General features: G+C 39.7%; 1 protein-coding gene across 2 annotated transcripts; it reads right to left on the bottom strand.

Annotated features, from left to right (window-relative positions):
* Nucleotides 1-448: 448 nt before the first annotated feature.
* LOC122652344 (pentatricopeptide repeat-containing protein At5g61990, mitochondrial) lies at nt 449-21682 on the bottom strand. Of its 2 annotated transcripts, XM_043846054.1 has the most exons (6): nt 18799-21682; nt 15376-15382; nt 14494-14499; nt 9798-9802; nt 9219-9225; nt 449-459 (listed from the first exon to the last, which is right to left on the bottom strand). In XM_043846054.1, coding segments are annotated over exons 1-3 (2784 nt in total). In that variant the 5' UTR covers nt 21574-21682; the 3' UTR covers nt 449-459; nt 9219-9225; nt 9798-9802; nt 14494-14497. The 2 variants fall into 2 exon arrangements, with proteins under 2 accessions (XP_043701989.1, XP_043701990.1); XM_043846055.1 differs by lacking the exons at nt 449-459; nt 9219-9225; nt 9798-9802; nt 14494-14499; nt 15376-15382 and having other exon boundaries at nt 18269-21122; nt 21298-21438.
* Between the last annotated feature and the right edge of the window lie 3746 nt (nt 21683-25428).

Below are 25428 nucleotides of genomic sequence, written 5' to 3' on the forward strand. Positions count from 1 at the left end.
AAAAAAGTTTTAAACGCAACTTGTATAGCCTGTTTTCATTTTTTCTTCTTTTTAACCGTTGTATTCAGATTTTGAGTAATTTTAAATGTAATACCGAACAAAGGTTTTTTTGCATAGGGAAGTGTCTATGAATCAACCCCTAGCTTGGATGACCCAATCAATGGCATGTGAGACCGGATTAATGTCCATTCCTTGGTTTTGGATTCCTTATATCTATACCTTGTGTTTATCATATCCTTTATCTGTTTTATGTATTGTGCTTTCCTTTGTTTGGCGTTGGGTGTGCATGAATGAATATCCATTCTCTTTTTAACTATTGGCTCATCTTACCATTAATATGAGGGAAACAAACCCAGATTCTCAAGTGTGTAAAACTGAGTAATCTCCTCAACTTCCGTGACGATGTTAGAACTAGAAATCCTAACCTTACCCAGAAAATTCTGACCTGGGGTATTTCTGCTGTTGAAAGCAGCAACTTCCACAGCTTTATAGGGGAAATCCACGCCATCATTGATGCTAAAAACAAGCTTCTTGTTCCAAACAAGGTTCAGATCTTCGGTTTTCACTGGGGTTATTCGTCTCTGGCATGGATCAGAGAATCAGGATCGGATCAGCTGAATCAGCTGGGCCAATCCAAATTCCGGCCGATCTACATCCCAAAACTAGGGTTGGGGAAGATCTAACCAATTTTGGCCGATCCGGATTAGAATTAGATCGGAATTGACTGGAACCGATCCAATCCCAATTCCGAGTTTTGAATCCTTGGTCTCTAGTTCTCAAACTCCACCTCCAACTATGAGCCTTCCCCATCCTAGGGCATCAAGTTAGGGTTTCTTTGTTACTTGCAACAAAGGACTGAATCACCCAAAAGAAGAAACAGAAAAAGCAAGTTTCTTATAGGGAAAATGGTTTTGTGGGAGGGGGGGGGGGAGAGGGCAAAATAATTTCTCTGCCTCCCATTAAATGTGAAATGACCACCCCTGTTGATGCTTCCGTGCGCATAAACAGTAGCCATGCTTCCCAAAGGAAATTAACTAGTTTTGTTGTAAATCTCCTAGTTGCCTCGCAAAGAGGAATACTGGCTCTAGGAATCATTAATGAATTGCAACGTCATACACACTAAAAACAAGCTTACAGATGTTGTAAATATCCAGTCTCATCTATGAAATACATGACCTACATGTTTACAACAACCAACCCTTGAAATTGGTCGTCCATGATTCAATTCCTTAATGAGTCATGAATCTAGTCCGACCATATTTACAAAAAATGGGAATTGGTAGAATGGCAGTGATAGATCTGGATTCTGGACATTCCGGAGCAATCGATTCTTAGGTTTTTGAGATAAGATAGCTCAGTTTCAGATCTATGGGGACATATTCTAGGGTTTCTGAGACTGATTCCAGTCAATTCCAATCTGATCCAGGTTGGATTCAACAAAGACCAATCCTTGAGTCCAAAAAGAATAGAAGGTATGTCCAGTCCAGCACTAAGTTTTGCCACATGAATAAATGATACGGAACATATGGATATCTAGAAAATAGTCTAGATTAGTTGCATGTCAAATTCCAGACAAAATTCTTATGTTTACCGTCCCATGTGCTGGTGGATTTCCTTGTATATGAGTGACAGGCTTCAAGCTTCCCTTCCATACCAGATTTGCTTTCACTGGCCCTCCAATTAGAACCATGGAAAACAACAAGCTTCTTTTCATGTTGCCTCCATTCTGATAAAAGCATAAGCAAGTGAAGACACAAGTGCCCAAAGTGCATGGAAAAAGCAAGAACAGGTGCTGAAGCAAAAGGTGTGAGCCAATCTTAGACCATACAATTTCTTTTTGGGTGGGTAGAGTCATTGGCTCCTTCCCATGTTTTTGTAGGACACAGGACCCAGCATAAGGTATCCTTGGATTGGTTTCACTTAGAGCAAAAATGCGCCTCTCCTCCCTCCACTCTTACCCTTCCCCCCCCCCACCCACCAACAAAAAAAACAAGAGGTTCTAGGCCCCCCTTCACAAATCTTGCCAACATGTGTGATGATCTTAACCAACTCAGTTACACTGTTTGATATTATGAAACATCAACAAAAAAGAATTATCCAATGCATGAGGTTCCCGCCACTGTGGGGTCTAGGGAGGGTCATAATGCACGCAGCCTTACCCTGCTTCACAGAGAGGTGGTTTCCAAAGACTCGAACCCGTGACCATTTGGTCACAATGGAGCAACCTAACCGTTGACCACTTGGTCACAATAGAGGAGTGAGGGGATGATTCATATTCGCAATAAGGGCTGCAATGATCAGGATTCTTAGTTATGTGTCACCTGAAGTGGCAGGTCCATAGGCCATTTATCTGAATGCACTAGCTTCAGATTGTGCTTGAAATGCACTAGCTTCAGATTGTGCTTGAAACACATTTGGGAATGGCACTGGCTTGTCTTAAACCTAGATGAATTGTAGAGGATGTTTAGTCTTAGGTAAGTCCTTTGGTGTTACCTAAGACTAAACATCCTCTACAATTCATCTAGGTTTAAGACAAGCCAGTGCCATTCCCAAATGTGTTTAAGCTCCAAAAAAGCTCAAAAGAAATAAAATTTTTATTTTCATGCTAACCCTCCTTTGCACCACCCAACTAGCATAAAGCAAAATAATTGAAAGAAAGTCTTTAAATGAAACAAATGAGGAGGCATAAATGGAAATATGAAAGTAAAATGTCTCCTACCAGTTCTTTGATCAAATGCTCTGAGGGCAAAATCATCCCCTCAGAACTGAACATTCACATAACAGAGTGCCATCCCATCCTTGAAAAAGTAGAAATAAAATTAAAGGAAAAAAAAAATTTTAAACACCACAAAAAAGCAAAATGCTATTAAAAATGTCAATACTTCTTAAGGCTTCCATGCAGATAAAGCCTAAAACCCAAAACCAATGGGGGAAAAGAAAAGGGAACTACCAAATTCTACTGATGCAATGTTTTACAGGAATAACAAGGCATGCATAAAACAATTTACAAACAAAATCAACAATAACTTACAAAATCCCTTCACCTCTTCAAAGACTGAAGATGGTTGAGCATGGAAACAAGCATATTCCCTCAAAATATGGTTGGCAATAAAACTAACAGGTGCTCAAAGATGACTCCTGCTGCCGATTGCAATCAAAATATTGTCCTCTCTTTTCCATACAAAAGATTTAGCTAGTGATTCAGTTCCTCCCATTTGCTGCCACAGATGCAATCTTCCTCATCAACTGGTCCCTGGAAATATTGGATCAGCGATGCAAACCATAAACAACCAAACGCTGAAGATGTTACCCTCTAAAGTTGAAAGTGTACCTGTTGAAATTCAATGAATAGCCACTTGAACACCCGAGAGATTAACAATAATAACATTTTTAACAAGGTATAGTACAGAAACTGAAAAATGAAAATGAAAATGTTCTTTCATTATCAATTGTGATTCCCAAACTCCAATGAAATAACACTGATTCAACGATTCAATATAAATGAAGTTCCTTTTGCTGGGAACTACCATCACATAACTATTGGCCAAACTTCCCATTTCCTATAATATATAGAGAATTCTAGAAGATATGTTTCCTTTCCATTTCTTGCTTGAACTCTAAAATATCAATCAAATAACAATTTCTAATGCTGTACAAGAATAGGATGAACTCTCTCTTAATAAGGATCCTAATGCATAAATATTTTAGGAGACTCAACGTAATGCTAAGTATGCATTCCTTGGGTTAATACCTGCAACAAGATGAAATAAACAGTAAATCTATCAATATTGGCTTTAGGATTTTATCTCAGTTACTTGAGTCTGGGTTATCAACTTAAATCTATTAAGAAGTGAAAGGTTTCTTGGGTTGAGGATCAAGGAGAAGGCCTCCAAGCACAGAATAGCAGCAACGTGGAACAGGATCACAAATGCTATGTCATTGTAAGATGGGATAAATCGATAAGCTCCATAACTTTCATACAAAATGGTAGTGAACCAAAAGAACTAGTGCAACATCCAATGACCGATCATGTACTCGTGTTATCAATAAGCAAATAAAACCTGGCAATGAAGCTTGAACTGCACAAGATCAAGTCACAAGACATAGAAACATTCATAATCAAAGCAATAAGAATTCTCACAGAAAAGCATACCAAAGGACAAAAGCAAAGAGAAAGTTTTCCCTACAATAATGGGCATCGTCGGTTCCTGAAACTCGAAATAGAAAGTACCTAGGACATCCTACACCTATTAGCAGACACTAGTGGGTTGGCATGTGCGTTACATGTGCAAGCACACACATCCAGCCTAACCATTACATCTTAATTTTCCATAGCAGCTCAATGCATGCCCATGGTCCTTAGGCCAATAATAATGAAGAATGTGCATGCAGAATTGCAGATTTCTTGGAGACTAAGAAATCACTTCCAATTCATTTAGTACATGATTTATGATGCAGGCAGGGATTACAAGCCTGCAGGTAACGGGCCGAATCCAGAGGGAATCCTAGAACTAAGGTTTCAGATTACTTAAGGATTAGTTCCAGATTACTAGGCCGGGAATCATCGGTTCAAATCCGATAGTAGGTATAACTTATTAGATGCAGGAATCAGAGGTATCTAATAAGTAACCTTTCTTACTGTTATTGCTGGGGCCAGATTATATGTTATTTATTTACCACTGACATCGAGTGTTATGTTTATTTGATTAACTAGTCTGAAAGTCATAAGCAGAAATCAATTGGAGAGAAGAGACCTGAATTCAAATCTGAGATAAATTTTGGGTAAGAGATATGGATTCTGAATCACAGAGGAACAAAGGATTATGGTAGTAGACCAAGGGAGCCAAAACAGAGTACAGTTGAAAAATCTAAACAGATCTAAACCAAAATTGAATAATTAAACAGAAAAGAAAGAAGAGGGAGGAAAAAGATGAGGCCGCTTATAATGAACAACCATGTAGATGTTTTCCCATCAGAACCCTACTGTAAAAGAATCCATTCCTTCCCGCATGAAGTAATTCCATTCCTTGATCCATTACATTAAAAAAAAAATCAGATTACAATCATATATAAGACCACAATTAGGATGAACTATAGTCAGCAAATTTGGATTCGGGAATCAATCGGAAAGAGAATAATTAGTTTTGTTAATTGAAGAATTCAGTCAAAAACACGGTAAAAAAAAGCGGAATAAAAATAAAATCTGGATTCGGATTGATTCGGGAATTATTAATTGACCTATAAAAAATTCGGACGAAAAATTCAGATGTTCATTTTTATATTTATTGTACTTAATTCACATGCATTATATTCTAAGGACTGTCAATTTGGTAGATGATGTGTAATGGATCTAGCCCATGTCATTCATTCCTGTTTGTCTGATTGTGTGGCTGTTCTATTAGTAATATCTCCTATGACTAATTCACCTCTGCAATTTCGGAGTTGCAGAGGTTCAACCATTCAGGTCCAAAATGAAGAAAGCAGGTTTGAGAGTGTGATGCAACTGCGAGAAAGAGAAGAAGGGTTAACATGCCCTGCTCTCCCTATAGCTAATTTGGAATTGTTTCCCAATTCAGGTAGTTGGGTTAGTTTTGGGGATTATTTTGTTAATCTGAAGCTAAGTTAGTGTCCTAGAACCAATAGGATTTAAGTTGTAATTTCTATTTTCAGTTTATGCTTGTTACTAAGGAATCCTAGTTGGGTTAGTTGTCAGTTCAGATTAGTTTTAGGAATTCCAAATCAGTGTTTGATTGTGTTCTGTGTCTATATAAGGGTTGCAAGGCCCCAGGGCATACCCCATTTTTATGCGAATAAAAAACCAGTTTTGTTCCCTGTTGCTGTGAGGATTACACTGAGCATGAGTGAGAATCTCAGGCGGTCTCTTTGTGAGATTTCAAGAAGCAACACAGGTGGATTTCCTGCTTCCCTTACTCCCTTCTTATATTTTCTATTCAATTCCTTCCATTCGCAGGCCAGTTCCTTTGCTTTCCCAAGCTTCTGGCACCCCTGTTTTAATCATATATTCTGTAAATTTCAATCTGGTATATCTCTCTGGATTGGTTAGTCTAAAATTTCATATTTCATGCCTAAGTTTCTGAAATATTTCTCTATTGATAGCTGTCTGAAAATTTGAGTTCGACTTACTGAATTTCAAGTTCCAGCAACCTGCGCTGTTTGCTAGTGGTGCTACGAAAATACCCCATTGATTGCACTTTGATATGAGGTTTCTGAGATCTTTGCAGGCTATTAAGTCCCTACCAGAAAAGCAATCGACCTGAATGTCAGGTCTGTCTGATCAGCCAGTCTCGAGTTACTAATTCTCCTTTATTCTGATTTTCTAAATCTATTGTATTTTACCTTATCCTGACCTGGTATTATGTTGATACTATGATGTAGATCAAAACATGAAGAAGAAGAAGAGGCCAAAACACTGTTCATGTGAACAGTGTCACAGCCCCTTGATTTGGCTTAGTGAGAATATTCCTAGAAGAATCCTGGGGCAGATCAGTCTTTAATTATTAGCTACTTCAAGTCTTTAAGTGAAGGGTATAAATGTCAATTTCAATTGACAAATTTTTAATTGCAAGTGCTGGCCGAATGGCATCTTTGGTGGGGACCACATGAAGATTTCGGCTGCACCTTTTGGAGAGTGAAGATTTTATTTTGTTGCTATTTTCTTTCAGTCCTAGTTATTTAAAGTAGTTTCTATTTTCATGTTGCAAGTCTATTATGGTAAGTTTCTATTTTCTTTTAACTTGAGGTGCAAGCATAGCCCACTATATATTTGTAATGGGTTTTAGAAGCCCCCACGATTTTAAGAAGATGAATGAAAATTGCTTTTGAGCACTGATTTCTCCTTGTCGAATTGAGTGACAATGACGGGCTGAAGGAGCCTGGCAGAGAGAGCCTAATCCATCTATCCCCACTTTCTATTTTCTTCTCTTCTCTGTCTTCTCTTCCACTCCATCAATCTCCTTGTGTGCTGTGATCTCTGAACCTGCTGCTGACACTGTGAAGACCACCTGAAGGCTGCTGTGATCCTTCCTCACCTCAGAGTATTGTTGCTGTTGCTGCTGTTGCTGATTTGACAAGACAGAGGCTGCACAACCCCTGCAGATTCAAATTCTGCCTGGGGTTTTGCTGTTAACTTCAAGACTGCATAACTCCTTATCCCTCAATCAGAAGTTGCTGGGTTTTGAAGCACAACTCCAAACCATCATTCACTCCACTTGACCCCCACTTCCATTGCTTTCCATCGGCTGGATTAGCCTGCACCAATAACCTTCTATTTTCACTTCTGACCATCAAAACTGGACCAAAGTTGCAGGAAGGTCTCTCACCATCAAGATCCATACTCGATCACCATTGGAGCCTATATTCAGCACTGCAGTGAGGTTTTCCTTAACCTTCTAATTTGGTGTTTCTCTTATATCTCAACATCCAACCATCACAATTGACTGAAATTTGGAGCCAAGGATCCCCTTACCAACCTCTACACTCGATCCAAGTTTGATCACCATCACATGGCTGGTTTGGCCGGAAACCCTAAGTTTCTAATTGTGAATTTATTCCAATTTTTTGAATTTTGTGGGTTCTTGGGACTAGTAACCTAGTCTTACATTATACTAGTTTCCCAATTATTCCTCTGTTGTTTGGAGATCCACCTGAATATCTACCTCTCGAGTCTTGAGTTATACACTTAGAACCTGAGAGCCTAGATTTGCCATCAAAGTGGGAATAAAAAGTCTTCCAATGAGCCCCACTTCTTTGTTTCCTAAAAGCTTGAAAACAAAAGGGTAAAACTACTGGCAAAATCGTTTGTGCAGTCTGTTGCTTTGCTCTGCAACATGTCCAGTGTTGGGACCATAAGTGCAATATGCACGAACCCACCCTGACGCAGCAGATCCGAGTAGGTTTGTGTTAGCATGTCAAAGCTTGGAAAAACACATAAAACCTGAAAATCAAATACAAGGGAGAAATGCTAGTAAAAGGTAATGAACTTCAGGTTTGCTGAGTTCAGCATTTCCATTTGTGTCAATCTGAATGTACCTGAAACCAAAAACCCGAAACCAAACGTGGCTGTAATTGGGTTATGTTCATGTTGTGAATTGTGATGGTCTGTCATGTCAGCTATTCCCATCCCTACTATTATCAACTAGTTCAGTAGGGAACCCCCCTCCCCGGGGGGTTGGCATGTGAATCTGCCAATCCTCTAAATCTCAAAACCACTTGCGACTGCTTTCTCTACTGAGGAATCAGCCAATAAGTAAAGTAGAAAGCATACCTTTTAAACAAGGGCCAGCTTGAGAATGGCCGTCTTCTTTGTCATCAGAATTTGATCATCCTCTGTGACAATGTTATCTGTTTGTGCCCATTGACATACCAAGGACTTTGCTGGAAGAAAGGCTTAATCTCCCTCATCTACAGGCTTGTCAACTGCAACAATATCAGGCACCATTAACTGAACCTTCCATAGGTAACAATGGATAAATCATGGTAATAAAATGATGACATATATTGCTATTGTTAATGCAAAACAATGCGGAAAAAATCATATATAAATTGATCTAGCATGTTAATAATATATTATTATAAAATTAAGGAACTCATAAGACAACAGATGCTAACATACAGGATAGAGTGCTACAGGATATGGACTAATCTTAATCAAATAAGTCTCTAAGGAGTAAGACATATGGTAGAATTCGAACAAGGGAAAAAAAACCAAGGTGACGAATTTAAAATATCAAGGAATAAGCAGGAACAAGGATTTAAAGAATTGGACAGAAATATTAAAATAATGTTGATTGCCAATCCACTATCTGTCCGGATTAGTTCTTTCTCCTCCAATACCAAGACAGACAGGATAATGTCAAAGTTCTGATCTATGAAATAATAATCAGAATATCCGTAGAATAAAAACAAAACCTTAATAAGCTCATTCAATTGGTACAGGTTCTTCCTGATGAAATTTATTTGGAACCCCATACCCACATTTTTTTTGCAAACCTCTCATCAAGATTTTAACTGTGCACCATCTCATCTCAAGAAAATGACAGGTCCCAAGTATATAATTCCTATTCAGAGTGAACAGCCAGTCAGTAAAGCACTTCCATGTCCAATATCCTATCACGTCAAATCTGGCACTTCTTTCTGCTTGCATTTGGGATTAATTCGGGACTCCAATTAACCTCTCTGATCACCAGAAGAGATACAACTCCTAGACTTTTCTCCCCATGGGGATATCTGATGGAACCTCCTGCCTGTCATTGATGTTGAGCTGTATGGAAAGAGAAAAATTGGAGAATTCTTGAGCATGTGTAAATATCCCATTACCAAGAGGTAGTTCATAGGAAAATCTGCTTATGGATGATCATCCTGTCTTGTTAATGAGGTTATTTGGAAGAGGCCAGTTAGAGAAGAGAAATAATCTAAGAAGAAACTCAGAGTTGCAGGGGGAAAGAGAAAACACAATCACACACCCACTCTTGTTGAGTGTAAACAGCCTTAGGAATTGAATGCTTGAGTGATCAATATGGATCACCAAGCCTTTATTTATATTAAAAGAGTTACAACCAATCAAACTGTAAATAGGAAAGCAACCTATACCGATTCTAATTAGGAATACCTAATAAGAATCGGCTAAGGAAAGGAAATATAAAGACGGACAAAAATACCCCTATCGGGTATGACAGTATTTTAACACTACCCCCTCAAGTTGGAGCATAAATATCAAACATGCCCAACTTGACTAGAGTAGGATGAAAAACCTTTCCACCAAATCCCTTAGTGAACACATCTGCTAATTGGTCAGCAGACTTCACAAAGGGACACAGATCAGCCCTTCTTCCAACTTCTCTTTGATAAAGTGTCTATCAACCTCCACATGCTTGGTACGATCATGCTGAACAAGATTGTGAGCAATACTAATGGCAGCCTTGTTGTCGCAATACAACATCATGGAAAGACGGACAGGAGCACCAAGATCTTGCAATAAGCCTTTTAAGCCATAACAATTCACAAATAGCCTGTGCCATAGCACGAAATTCTGCTTTGGCACTGGACCTTGCCACTACGTTCTGCTTTTTACTACGCCAAGTAACAAGGTTTCCACCAACAAATGAGAAATAGCCAGAGATGGACTTCCTATCAGAGGATCCAGCCCAATCAGCATTAGTATACGCTTCAACACGAAGATGGCCATTTGGAGACAAAAGGATTCCTTTTCCCGGGGCTGACTTCAAATATCGGAGAATTCGAAAAACAGCATCCATGTGAGAAGAATGAGGATCATGCATGAACTGACTTACCATACTCACAACGACTGCTATATCTGGTCATGTATGAGATAGATAAATAAGCTTGCCGCCCAATCTCTGATAATGACCTTAGTCAACAGGTTCACCCTCCTTTTCTTTAAGCCATGTAGTAGCTTCCATAGGCGTATCAGAAGGATGACACCCTAGCATTTTGGTCTTTGTCAACAAATCTAGGATGTACTTCCTTTGAGAAAGAAAAATGCCCTTAGAAGATCAAGCAACTTCTATCCCTAGAAAGTACTTTAGGTTTCCTAGATCTTTTATTTCAAATTCTTGGCCAAGGAAAGTCTTCAACTTGCTGATCTCATCATTATCATTCCCGGTAACCACAATGTCATCCACATAGACTATAAGAATGGTTATTTTTTCACCATTCCTCTTTATAAACAGAATATGATCAGCATTACTCTGCTTATATCCCACAGAAACCATAGCCCTGTGAAACCGTCCAAACCATGCACAGGGTGACTACTTCAGCCCGTATAAAGCACGCTTCAATTTACATACCTTGCCGCTGGTTTTATCACATGAGAAACCTGGTGGAATATCCATATACATTTCCTCTTCAAGCTCTCCGTAGAGGAAGGCAGTCTTCACATCTAATTGCTGCAATTCCCATTCTAGATTTACTGTACAAGATAGTAATACTCTGATAGAGTTTAGCTTTGCAACCAGTGCAAAGGTCTCCTGGTAGTCGATCCCATAAGTCTGAGTAAATCCCTTTGCCACCAATCGTGCTTTGTATCGATCCACAGTACCATCTACCTTCTGTTTCACCACAAACACCCACTTACATCAAACTGGTTTCTTTCCTGGAGGAAGAACCACAAGCTCCCATGTATCATTCTTTTGTAAGGCTTTCCTTTCTTCCGTCATTGCTGCCTTCCACTTTCCATGTGTAAAAGCTTCCTGCCAATTCTGGGGAATATGAACAGAAGAAAGAGAAGAGACAAACGTACGAAAGGATGGAGAAAGGGATTCATAGGAGACTACATCAGAAATAGGATGTTGTGTACAAGCCCGAATACCTTTGCGATGAGCAATAGCTAAGTAAAGAGAAGGAGAGGAGATGTTACCTGGAGAATAATCTGGTTCCAGAGGCGGCAACTGGATTGGTACTGGTACTGTAGTGTATGGAAGCTGCTTGTTTTTGGAACATCCTCGCTGGTAGGTTTTGATGTTAGAGTCATTAATTCTCTTCTGAAATTCCCTAATGGTTTGTTGGATTGGAGTCAACTCCCCCTAAATGGGATTTTCAGCGTCTAAGGTCTCCCCCTGTGGAAAATCCTCTTGGTCTTCATGAGGAGGGAGGGGAGGAACAGGAGGGTCAAGAGGGATGGGGTCAATATTTGGCTGGTGTTGAACAGGAAGGTCAACTAACACATCTTCACAAAAATTCTCCCCCTAAAGAGGTGTAGATGGATAATAGGAGAGAGCTTCATGAAAGAAAACATTCATACTGACCAAGGTACGACGGGTGGGGAGATGGAAACATTTATAACCATTTTGGGATGGTGAATATCCCAAAAAAATACAGCGAATGCCACGGGGTTCAAGTTTGCTCGGGGATCTGGTATCCCTAGCATAACAGACACAACCAAAAACTTTCGGGGGAACGACAAAGGAGGAAGATCCCTGTAATAAAGTAGCAGGGGTTTGGGAGTCAAGGACTCAAGTAGGCAGCCTATTAATGAGATAGGCTGCAGTAAGGACAACATCTCCCCAATATTGGGAAGGAACAGAAATAGCCCAAGCCACCTCAAGGAGGTGGCAGTTTTTCCTTTCAGCCACACCATTTTGGGCTGGGGTATCGGCACAACTGGTCTAATGGAGTATGCTATGGGCAGCAAGGTAGTGTTGGAACCGACCATCCATATATTCTTTTCCATTGTCACTCCACAGTATCTTGCGAGTGGCATTGTATTGGGTCTGAACTATCTTATAAAAATTTTGAAAACAAGAGAAGACATCACTTTTGTTATGCATTAAATAGACCCATGTACTCCTAGAATAACAGTCAATAAAAGAAACAAACCAACGATGGCCAGAGAGAGAAGGTTTTCGGCTAGGTCCCCCATACATCAGAATAAACAAGATTAAAAGGAGAAGAACTTCTTTTCTTAGAAATAGAATAAGTGGAACGATGTTGTTTGGCCAAAACACAGGCCTCACAAAAAAAATCGTCCTTATTACATTGTTTAACTAATGCTGGAAATAAAAAAGGTAAAGTTCCTAAAGGGGGGTGACTTAGTCTTTTATGCCATTGTTGAAGTTCAGAAGAGACTAATAAGCTTTGATGAATAGGAGAAGGAAGTGGTGGTGGTGAAGTAGGACTCCCATTATCAAGCAGGTACAATCCACCATGCATCTTACCACATCCAATCGTCGCCCCCGTTGCAAGATCCTGAAAAACACAATGCAAAGGGAAAAAAGTTACTTTGCAATTTAAATCACAGGTATGACTACTGATGGATAAAAGATTAGTGGTAAATTTAGGGATATGTAAAACAGAGGATAAAGTTAGAGAAGGAAAGCAGCAGATAAATCCTTCCCCAGAGACAAAAGAGAGAGAACCATCAGCCACTCGGACTTTATCTTTACCAGAAGTAGGAGAATAACGATGAAATAGGCTAGAGGATCCAGTCATATGATCAGTGGCACCGGAGTCTATGATCCAGAGAGAAGAGACTACCGATGCACAATGACCAGCAAAAGAAATACCTGAGTGGACAAAATTTGAACCTGGAGTGGTAGAAGAATTGGCAGGAGTCGATGTAGTAGAAGGAGCGGAAGCCTGTAACATATGCCAGAAAGCCTGAAGTTCCTCCTTGTATATTCCAGTGTCAGTAGTAGGAGTAGTAGTGACAGCCTCAGTATGATTGGCTTTGTTTTTCGATTTCCCACGAGCAGCACGCTTAGCTTCAAGTCGGCTGGTTTACCATGTACCTTCCAACATGTGGCCTTAGTGTGCCATAACTTACCACAATGTTCACATTTGATGGCTGCCTTCTCAGATTTAGAAGTTTCAATAGGAGGATTCGAAGCAGTCCCAGTGTTTAGAGCAAACCAATCGGGAGGTGTAGTATGGAGCATAGCTGCACGGCGTCAATCTTCAATATGGACTAATGCATAGGACTGTTCCAGAGTAGGGAAAGGTTCCTTGCTGAGAATCTGAACTCTAATTGGATCATATTCAACATTAAGGCCAGCCAAAAAATCATAAACCCTAATTTTATCAACATGTTTCCTGTATGCAGCAATATCAATAGCAATAGTGGGCTGATAATCAGAGTAATGGTCAAGTTCTTGCCAGCACTTTTGGAGTTCAGCATAGTATTGAGAGATTGTCAACTCATTCTGTTTAGTATCATGAATTTTTTTCCTTAATTCATATACCTGAGCATCATTCCCAACCTGGGAATAGGTATCCTTTGCAGCCTTCCATATCAGGGCAGCAGTGTCTAGGAGAAGATAACCAGGTGCAATGGAAGAATGCATAGGATGAATAAGATATGACATTACCATAGAGTCATGAGATAACCATCGAGCTAGGGCAGGTCCTTCTTCAACAGGTTTGGGAAGACTGCCTGTAAGGTGTCTTGTGTAGCCACGGCCAACAATGGTGAGGTAAGTGGACTTTGACCACATCAAGCAATTAGTCCCATCTAATTTAGTGGGAGAAGCAAAAGGAAGGTACTCTGGACGGGCAGATTCATCTGAGTCAGCTGTAGTAAGCTCAGACATGATGTCAAGAGTGTATGATAGACGGGTTTTGAAGTTCCCACAATTTTAGCCGTCAGAATAGGCTGAAAATTGGATCGAATTCTCCTCTGGTAGTAAGCAAGAGGTCTTAAAAAAATCAGCAGCTTCTGCTGAGTAAATAAAAAGCCCTAGCAGAGCAGTTACCAGAATCGAGCTGAGTACTGGGTTTTGAGATTGCAGAATTTTCAGCCGTCAGAATGGGCTGAATCTTAGGTCGAGTTTCCCTCTAATAGTAGGGAAGATATCCTCCAAAAATTAGCTCCTTCTGATGAGCCAATAAAAAGCCCTAAATTTGTCAAAATTTAGGAAAAAACTTGATTGCAGAGAAATCGCAGGGTTGAATTAGAATTGGTTTTGATCCAAAGCTGCAGTCTTCAAACAGGGAAGGGTGTAGACCAATAAGAGCAGGAACCAATCTCTAAAAAGCAGAAATTAAACTTCAGTTGAAGGGATAGCTCGATCTCCAAGGATGGAGGGAACCTGCCGGCAGATTTAGGTCACACCAATTGTTCTTCGATCTTCAATGAGGTGACATGGAGGGCAGCAGCTAAATCTTCATTAGATCACCTCATAGTTGCTTCCCTGATGGAGAGAGAGAGGCCGAGAGTGGTGGAGAAGAAAAAAAACAGAAACCGAGAAGGGGAAGAAACAGAAAACCAGAAAAAAAACAGAGAAGGCTGCTCTTAGATCAGAGTTGGCTCTGATACCATGTAAACAGCCTTAGGAAGTGAATGCGTGAGTGATCAATATGGATCACCAAGCCTTTATTTATATTAAAAGAGTTACAACCAATAAAACTGTAATTAGGAAAGAAACCTATACCGATTCTAATTAGGAACACCTAATAAGAATCGGCTAAGGAAAGGAAATATAAAAGATGGACAAAAATACCCCTATCGGGTATGACAGTATTTTAACATTGAGCAAACCCAATACTCTGCTATTCAATTCACTCTGAGTTTCAACATTGGGTTACAACGCATAAATAGCAAAAATCAAAAGAATCCTACTTAGAATGTAAAACTCTATCTCCTAATCCAATTCTAAATAGAGTTCAAAATAACTAGTCTATTCCTACGTATCCTATCCAAAGCATATAAAAGACAAAGAATAATTAAACCACTTCCAACCCTTGTTGAACCAAAAAACCCAGGTTGGACTGGTTCATGGTTTGGGCCTCCAAAGTGGGTCATGTTTGTCTGTCTAGGCAGACTAAAGCAACTGCATCAGTATTGAATTTGAATAGGACAATCTTTCAGTCACAAATGGGACAGCACTATTTTTTAGGATATACAAGCTGAATGAAAAATTGAAAGAAATCAAAGAAAAATAAAATTAGAGGAGCCAGCTTCTTACCTGAATTTGGATTGGATTTCCTTAAAAATGACAAGAATGAAATCCACCACTCTGGATTTAGTAACTGCTTTCTCACAAAAGTAAACACATATTCGTCTGATATTCACATTACTAGTGCTCAACACTTATACCTTAGACCTCTCCACCTCCTGCACATTATACAGATGAAACTCTATTATTAATTTTACATAAACCTTGGTTATCCAGAAACTGAGAAAGAAACATTTACTTAAGCAAACTCACCCAAAACGAGAGAGAGAGAGAGATCCAATAATGACCAATACATTATAAGTAAATACCAATTTAGCCATAACTCTCCTAAAATCACTTCAGGTTCATACAGTCTTCACTTGTTGGTTTGTGTTACAAGTTTACAACCACTTATCCCATAATCTCGAGCTGTTAAGTAAGGACCACAACAATGCCTATCAACATACACAAACATCCACACACACACGGCTCTGCACGTGACACCATCACGTGGTACCAAGAGGGCACAACGCATAGGAGCACAAAAATACATAAAACAAACCCCTCGTACTTACCGGGGATCAAACACCTGACCTCCTGGCTCCGATACCATGTTAGAACCACTTATCCCAAAAGCTCGAGCTATTAAGTAAGGGCCACATCAATGTATATCAACACACACTAACAGTTAGGTTACAAAATTACATTCCTATTGACTCCAAATTCAACCAAAATTCAACATCTAGAAAAAAAGGTGGGAAAACCTGAACTCTTGCTTTCCTAGAACTTATGTGTCAGGGGATCCAGAGGCTACAGAAGACAAAAAGGAAGAAATAGTGTACAAAATTCAGAGCAGGCAATTTTGAAGATTTTTGCACGTCAGTCCCACAAGAAACAGGACTAAATTTATGTCAATAGGGGTCAATAAGTGTTATAAGAGGTTAAAGCATTTCATCAATAGGTTGGGTAGTTTAGGAGTTATGATCACTTGAGTTTTATTTTGTGTTGCAGCTGCAATTTTGCAATTATGTGGGACTGAGACTATTTTGGAGATTTTCATTTATTTTGCAGCATATTTGTAATATGGAAATATGGAACAGAGAGTGGGCCTTGCAAAGGCCAGTTGCCTTGGAAGTGGCTGGTGGTTATGAGTGAGAAAAGGAAGCATAGTCTTAGTGATAGAACCTGGACTGGGCAGAAAACATATGTACCATAAATCTTAACAAATTTGGGGATGAAATTAAGTGTTTCTCTACTTTCAATCTTCATGCCACTACTGCGTGGATCTACAGGTCCTCTTGAATGTGGATTTCTAGTAACCATCTCTCTTTTCTTCTTCTTCTTTGCAATTATGTTAAGCGTGTTCACAGTCCCCCTCAGCCCACATTTCCAGTCATATTTTCTCTCTATTTACCATCAATCTTCCATCTGACAATCTTAATAACCAGATTAAACATTGCACAACCCACTATCCCTAGCATACCTCGCCAAGGAGCTAGTTTTACTCTTACTTTCTATTTCTGCCTACTTATCATGGGACCCATTACAACCCCCATAACCTCCCCCAGTTTCACCAACGCCATAATTCCTTTTATATCTAATCTATTTCTACCATCCTCCATGATTCCTTGCAAACCTTGTGTCTAAAAACCCTAGATTCAACATTCCTAGTGCTAGAGTGACTTATTTTTCACAAAAAATAAGAGTTATGTTAAAAGGATAAAAAGGATTCACTTAGGTAGAGTGGTTCCATTTTCTGTAGACTGGAGGGGCCGGAAAGAACAAAACAGAAGAACCTTTGATAACAAAAGTAGGACTTAAAGATCATGTGCTTGCATATAATCACTTCAAAAGTTCCAATTGATTGGGATGTGGTTCTGGCGAGTTAGTGGGAGTTTGCAGTTCTGATTTGGCAATAACAAATGGAATTTGATTACCTATTATTTTTGGCTTTTTAGAAAGTTGTTCATCAAAGTTACAACAGTTTCATAGCATTAACTCCTTCGTTCGGAAAACAACGGTTGCCCACATGATCAAATTAGCAACAGAGGAAGTGTTGAATTGGGGATAAAAATTCCCACAGCTTTCACAATTATCATTGACTTCCTGCCTCCAATTGTTCGCTTGGTGCATAACATACCAGTTCCCAAAGAAACCCACCCCCATACATTGTAGCTATACATTGTTCTTGTAAAGATTGAAAACCTAGTAGAAAGCATTTCATTCTTTGGAGGAAAACCTTTCCATGTTTCTTGTTTTTGACTCATTTCCATCAAAGTTGATGGGTTTTCAGCATCACACACCATCCTGAACAAATTCCAGACAGAGTAAGCAGCCAGTTTTAGGCTGGGTAATGTCGGGAGAACAATGTCTAAACAAGCCTAAGAACAAGATCAAAGAGGGTTCCACAGTCTGGTTTGGTGGTCTTCGAGGTTGTCTCACAGTTGCCTCTTACAACAGTTTTCTCACTAAGGAGCCTGATGCTGAAGAGGAAAGAAGACTAGTGGAAAACAGCAAGTTGTGGAGACACAAACCGCTCCAAGAATGGTCACCTCTGCATGGTTCTTGGCTTTAACAAGGTTTTGACTGTTGACAATCTACAGCAAAGGATGGCATTTAGCATACAGGAACTATTTCTGTTTATGACAGGAGGAGTCTGTAATGAATTCATTCTTGTAGGATAATATGGCCCAAAAAGTGTGGCCATATGTTCTTGGTTTATTAGACATGTGAGGGACAGTTGACAAGTTGTTTACTAAATGGCATAAAAATCTGTTTCTTTGAAAAAGAGTCTTATGGGACCTGTTACCTCACACAATTCTTTGGAGTCTTTGGAAGGAGAGAAAAGAATACTTTTTTAAGACAATTGTAGAGTTCTCCCAAGAATCTTTGCCGATATTATTGGGCATTTACTTGATTGTGCAATAGCATGTAAAGAATTTGTGGGTGTACATAGGAAAAATTTCTCTTCCAGATGGGATTCCTTGCTTTCTGATGATATATTTAAGATTTTTTGTAGATGCTTTTGGTGCCCACTTTTTGTATACATCATTACATTGTAGTATAGAGATTTTGGGCAGACACGGTTTTACTTAACTTGCACTTTCATACTTCTTGAGAAATGAAAGTACAATCTTTTGTGGGTGCTAATCCAAAAACGGGGAGGAAAAAAAAAGGAGGAAAATATGAACTGTAGGTTAAAACAGGAACTCTACACAAGAAACAAACCTAGTCTCAGAAGAGCATGACAAGCATACTAGCTGAACAATCTCGGAGTCGATATGATAATGTGATGAAACTGTAGGATGGCATATTGCATCCAACAGTACCCCATGTGGTATAATTGTAGCAATAAAAAGAATATTGACAACAACAAAATTGAGATCATAATTACTAATAAAATTACCTGAATCAATTCCTTTTCTTTGTATAGAGCATTTTCCATTACACCAAAGGTGACTTCATCTGGCTTTATGCCCTTTGCCACCATCTCCTCAAATAATTCCGTTGCCTTTGATGAGTTACCTTGCCTCATGTAACTGTCTATTAGTGATGTGTATGTTACAGCATTTGGTATTAGATTCTTTTCCTGCATCTCCAATAGGAGCCGGTTTGCATCCTCCATCATCCCCAACTTGCAGTAGCAGTCAATCAGAATCGTGTACGTCACGTTGTCAGGTACGACCTTCTTATCAGTCATCTCTTCCAACAATCTGTTGGCTTCATGCAGCTCTCCAATCTTTGAGAACCCATGAATTAAAGTGTTGAAAGCACGTGTAGTAGCAAAGCCCTTCTTCAACATTTCATGAAACAATTCCATAGCCTTCGTCATGTTACCTTCCTTGCAGCAACCATCAACCAGTGCACTGTAAAGAAAACTGTCAGGAGGGATCCCCTTTAACAGCATCTCATTGAATAAATTAAATGCCTCAGTAACATATCCTGATTTACAGTAGCCATCTATCATTGTGGTGTAAGTCACAGTGTTGGGCACTAAACCTATTCCTGAGATGCTGTCAAACAGTTCTCTAGCTCTCTTAAGATCACCCGACTTGCTTAAGCCATTGATCAATGCATTTAAAGTAATTATGCTTGGTTCAATACCCTTCTCACGCATCTCATCACAAAGTTTGAGAGCTTTTAGATTTTCACCTTGCTTGGAGAACCCAAAGATAAGTGAATTGTAAATGAAAGCATCAGGAGACAAACCATGCTCTTGAAGTTCCAAGAAGACCCCTATAGCCTCTTGAACGTTTCCATTGTCCGAGAGACCATGAATGAGTACACTATAAGTTTTTAGGTCTGGGAGAATCCCTCGTCCAAGCATATTTCGATATGTTGACAATGCCTCCTCTCCCTTCCCTGCTCTACAATGCCCACTAATTAAGAGTGTATAAATAGCATCATTTGGCACCAGACCACGTTCTAGCATCTCACAAAAATACCTGCCAGCCTCCAGCATTTCACCGGAGTTACTATAGCCTTCGATGAAAGCCCCATAAGTAAAAACATTTGGATTCAACCCCCTCTCCACCATTTCCTCTAAGTAAGTTCTTGCTTCTTCCATCTTCCTGGCTTTGCAGAGGCCAATTAGAAGAGAATTGTAGCAGAATACATCAGGTTCAACCCCTTTCTCACTCATTTCCTTTAAGACCCTCGTTGCCTCTTCAATTTTACCTTCACGACAGTAACCTGTAATAAGAGTTGTGTACACAACAGCGTTAGGCTTGAAACCCCTAGAAACCATTTCTGACAAAACACCATTAACTTGAGGGAAATCCCCACGTTGGCATAGCCCATTAATTATTACACTGTAAGTCCGCATTGAGGGTGATAAATTCCGCCTCTTCATCTCATCAAGTAGCTCAAAGGCCCGGCCCATATTCTGCACTCGACAGTAGCCTTCAATCAATAAAGTATATGTCCTGGAATCAGGTAACCATCCTCTTTCAATCATCTCATTCAAGAGTTGGTGTGCCTTTTCCATTTTCCGAGCTTTACAAACCCCATGAACAAGAATGTTATATGTGTCAAGATTGAGTTGAACACCCCCTGTCAGCATCTCGTCCTTAATTTTGAAAGCCTCTTCTATGTCACCTTCTCTCATGAACCCATCCATCAAAGCCATGTAGGGATAATGACCAGGATTCAGACCCTTTTCAGGCATCTCCGCTAACATCAGTTTTGCTTCTTCAAACCTCTTCTTATTGCAAAACCCATTAATAAGCGTGGTGTATGTATAGCTATCCGGGACCAAACCTTTCTCTACCATGGATTTTTTCAACTCAAAAGCATCATAAAGATCCCCAGCCCTACATAAACCTCCAATAACCACATTGTAAGTAACCGAGCTGGGACTGCAACCCTTCTCCCCCATTTCAAAAAGAACCCTCTTTGCCTCCTTGATGTTCCCTGTCTTGCATAAAGCTCCAATCAAACTGGTATATGTGTAAACATCAGGAGATATTTTGGCCTCCGACATTCCATCATAGACCTTCCAAAACATCCCAATCATATTATCCTTCAACAGATCTTTCAAGAGAGAATTACAGCACCGTAAACTAGGCAAAACATTGCCATTTTTAGCAGCTAAAAATGCATCAGCAGCTTCCCCCAACATACCCATCTTCTTGTAAGTGTCAATTAATATATCAAACACCTTAGCGCTAGCACCTTCACAGTTTCTATAGCTGCAAAGTATAGAAGCCACAATAGCTGAGGGGGCCCGATGGGTTATTATCATTCGTTCTAGCAAACGATTGGCAGGTCCAAAAGAGTTAGTCTTACACAGATTCACGGCCAGAATTGAATACAAAGCCAAATTTTGAGGGACACCCATTTGAGCTTCAGACCAGTAGAAGAAATCGATAATGCGTTTAGGATAACCCACCTGATTATGATGAAGAACATTTGAAACTACTTCTGGGTTCAGCTTCTTCGGTATGTCCGATGATTGCATCAGAATCTCCCAATTGTCGAATTTAAGAAGATTGCAGATCTCGCGAGAATACTCCTCGTTATCTTCGGTGGGTCCTGAGCTACAGAACCCAGAGGATTTGTGAGAAGCCAGTCTTGTTCTATTGAACTCATTTCGAACTATGGAACGAAAAGGACTTTTTTGTGAGAATTTCCACATATTTTTTGCTTGTATTCCTACCATCAACATAGAAAATGGAGAACTGTTCTACATCAGATTAGATATGCTTCTTCACAACTTGAACTAGTATCAGTGACTCTTTCCTGCAGAAGATCTGCTACAGCAGGAATTCCAACCCGATTCCGATTCAGTCGGAATTGGCCTGAAGCCCTCCTGAACCCTCGAAACGTAGTGAGAACTGAGAATCAACCGCTCCAGAGTCGATAACAATGAGAATCAGGATCAAAATCGGCCGATTCTGGCCGATTTGACTAACGATTCTTGGAACGGTGAGAGGTATAAATAAACTTCTAGGGAGCAATACGGTATCAAAATCAATATCGTCGAGTGAAATCTTTGCCGCCTCAACCTTTGAAGCCCATATTATTGTTGAATTAAATGTTAATCACTCAGTTACCTTTCTTACCAAAAAATAAATAAATAAATCGCTCAGTTACCAAAAAATAAATTTCTTGATCACTCTGGTCCACAAAGAAATATAATATCGTTGAGGACTTTATGTCTAGGCTTATTAGCTGGTAGTGGTACACAATGGTCAGTTGGCAACTAGGTTAAAAACTTTTAGATTTATCTCTCCTTTTTGTTATTTTTAATGAAAATTTATCATTCTTTTTTAACCAAGTTTTGTACCTAGAGTCTAGAGAGGCACGCCAAAGCATCAATAAGGGTGGGATTCTCATAATTCATGGGAGTGCCCTTTTGTGTCTCTGTGCAAGGGCTACACTACTTTTGAGGGTTCTTTTCTCATTTTGTTTTCTTAAGGAAATTTGGATTGGTGACCTTTAAATTGGATATGTCGAAAGTTTATAACAGGTTGGATTGATGGTATTTGTGTGAGATTCTTGAGTTTCTTGGTTTTTGGTTCTAGTGATGTGATTATGTTTGTTATTTATTGTCATTTATTTCATTCTCTATTAAATTTGTTGGGAGTAGTTTTGGTTCTTTTGAATCATCGCTGGGAATTAGGCAAGGTTTTCCCTTGAGTTTTTATTTTTATATTTTTTTATAATTTCTATGGAGGTTCTTTCTTGATTGTTAAATGTGTACTGTGAGATGAATTTATTTTCTGGTTTGAAACTGGGACATGGGGAACCAAGAATTTCTTCTTGTTATTTTTAAAATGTATGTTAATCTTTTTTGTAAGCCTACAAAGAATAATATTTCTACCATATAATATATTCTTCATCTTTTTAAGGATCTTTACGAGCAATAGAATAATGTTAGGTAGACAGAAAACTGATTGGTCATGTGGCCCCTACGCCAACGCAGAGGCCAACGGGTGCTTAGGCATCCAACATTAGGGGGGAAGGTGATCATTTTACTACCCCATGTGTTTGGGTGTAGGGGTGTGTGACCAAACATCATTCTTTTTCCCTTATTTAATAAAAATGGGGTTATTTTTAGTAAATTTGCAACTGACGATGTTCAACATATGGTTTATTGGATGGTTGGTGTAAATAAATCGATGATGGGTCCGTTTATTTAGGAAGCCGTCTTAAATCTTCTTTGCAAGTTGCTACTGTTCTTTGAAAGTGCTATATAGACATTGCTCTGATTTTGGTTTTTTCATACAGTCTTAAATTTTGTCAACAAAAATTAATTTTCATATTTGAGTCTTTTACTAATTATAACCTTTGGACTCTCTGTACGCAATCACATTTGGTACTACAAATCAAGTTTTAGCATAACTGGATTTGATTAAGTGGAAGAATATTTTTTTTCCTTTTTTTTTTTTTTTTGCTATAATAGTAGAATAGAGATTTGAAATATCCAAGGATATGGAATAATGCATGTCATATAGGGATGGTTAAAAGATATGTGGAAGCATGGCCATGCATAAAATGTATTTGATTAAATTTGAGTGTGAAATTTGACATGTGTTCCATTCATAGCATTTTCTGGATATCCAACGGTAACAATAGTCACACACTTACAGTAAAAACTTCTCCGTCTGAGTACGTGACCATAGCTCCGTCAGTGTATGTGCTGCCCCTTTCAGCTATCCCTCCCCGTGAAGCGTAGCATGGATGGTGATCCTAAGAGTCCGGTGGATCCTCTTCCTCCACTTGACCCCAACCTGGTTAATCCAGAAGTAGATGACGACGATGATATCCTATCGTTGGCAGAAGATACAGAGGAGAGTCTTGCTACCAACAATAATATCTGCTTGGTCGCCAGGCTGTTACTGAGGCTTTATTGCATGCTTGGAACCCAAGGTTTCCGATCTCTGTTACTCCTCTTCAGGATAACAGATACCGTTTTCAGTTTCAACACAAGATCAACTTAACCAATGTTATTGATGAAGGGCCCTGGGCGGTGGGTGGTAACCTTCTTCTTCTTGAGCCATGGAATGAAGATCAGGTTTGGAGTTTTGATTCTACAGAATTTTGGGTTCAATTTCACGATGTACCCTTGGAGCTTTTTAACCTGGAAATAGGATCGTAGTTGGCAGCCAAGGTTGGACAACCCTCACAGATATCTCTGATTCAAGGAATCCAGTTTGGATCAAGAGTTAGATACATTCGCTCTCGGGTGCGTATCAGTGTGGCCAAACCGCTGCGACATTCAGTTACTGTTAAACGTAGATCAGGTGCCAAGATTACAGTAATTGTTAAATATGAAAGATTGCCATGCTTTTGCTACTTCTGTGGAATGCTCGACCATGAAGTTAGAAGATGTGTGGTACTGTTTGAGGCTGAACAAGTTCACTGTACTACCCATGGTTGCCCTAAAGCTTCTAATTGCCCAGCTTTCCCTGCTTTCCATTATGGCCCGAGAACGAGAGCAGCCACCCCTGACGCAAGGTTGATAGAAGGTAGTCCCTCCCTCCACATCAATTCAGTTGGTACCCCCTCTGTATCTCCGGCCAACTCCACGCCGGCAGGACATCACGGTGACAACAGATAGGATCCTTCTTCCTCAAAATTTGGGCATCAAAATCCTACACCAATCCCAATTAGCAATCTTCTTTCCTTTCCTGGCTCCACTCACCATACCCAGCACAATACCCAATTATCTCCCCAATCAATGACTCATGAACCAATTAACCCCAACCAACTTAACCTTCCAAATTTGGACTTATCCAATATCCTAGCCACGAATCCCATATTAAATCACCCTGACGTGTCCAAACTTTTGTCAACGCTTCTTCCCCAGATCTCCGCCATTTCAATAAACCAATCTCTCCCCAAATCCTCACCTTCCATATCTGATGTTGACCTCCACACCCGACCCACCCACCCACCTCTTTCCCTTACCCACCCGTTACAACTAACCCAGAATCCCTCCAATATGACTGCGGGCTCATCTTCTACTCATGAGTTTGGCAGTCCTGGACACAGAGAGCTGGTTCAAGAGTTTACACGGCCCAATGAAAAGCTGAAGCGCCCAAGGCTGGATCACATAACTCAAGAACAAGTCTCTAGTACTGGGAAGAGCATGCAGGCTGCAGATGGGGAGAGTATGATGGTCCAAGAAAGTGGAGATCATTTTTTATATTTGGAACCCGTGGTTACTGGGGAGATACAGCACCACGGGGGTCAATGAAAAATCCTGAGCTGGAATTGTCGGGGTTTGGGGAGTGCCCCGACAATTCGTTCTTTAGTTCATCTCTCACGTATGGAAAAACCAGGAATTATTTTCTTGATAGAAACTAAAGTTGTTAAGGGGAAGATTGAACGTCTTTGTAAGAAATTGAGAATGCATGCTTGTTTTTCAGTCGATGCAGCTGGGGCTTCGGGGGGTTTGGCTCTCTTATGGACCCACTCGGTCACTATTGATGTACTCTTTTCGAATAAAAATATCATTGATTCAAAGGTTACTTTACACAATGGTTCCCTTTTCTTCATGACTTCTGTGTATGGA

This window comes from Telopea speciosissima, chromosome 2 (assembly GCF_018873765.1).
Source record: "Telopea speciosissima isolate NSW1024214 ecotype Mountain lineage chromosome 2, Tspe_v1, whole genome shotgun sequence".
Taxonomy (NCBI): domain Eukaryota; kingdom Viridiplantae; phylum Streptophyta; class Magnoliopsida; order Proteales; family Proteaceae; genus Telopea; species Telopea speciosissima.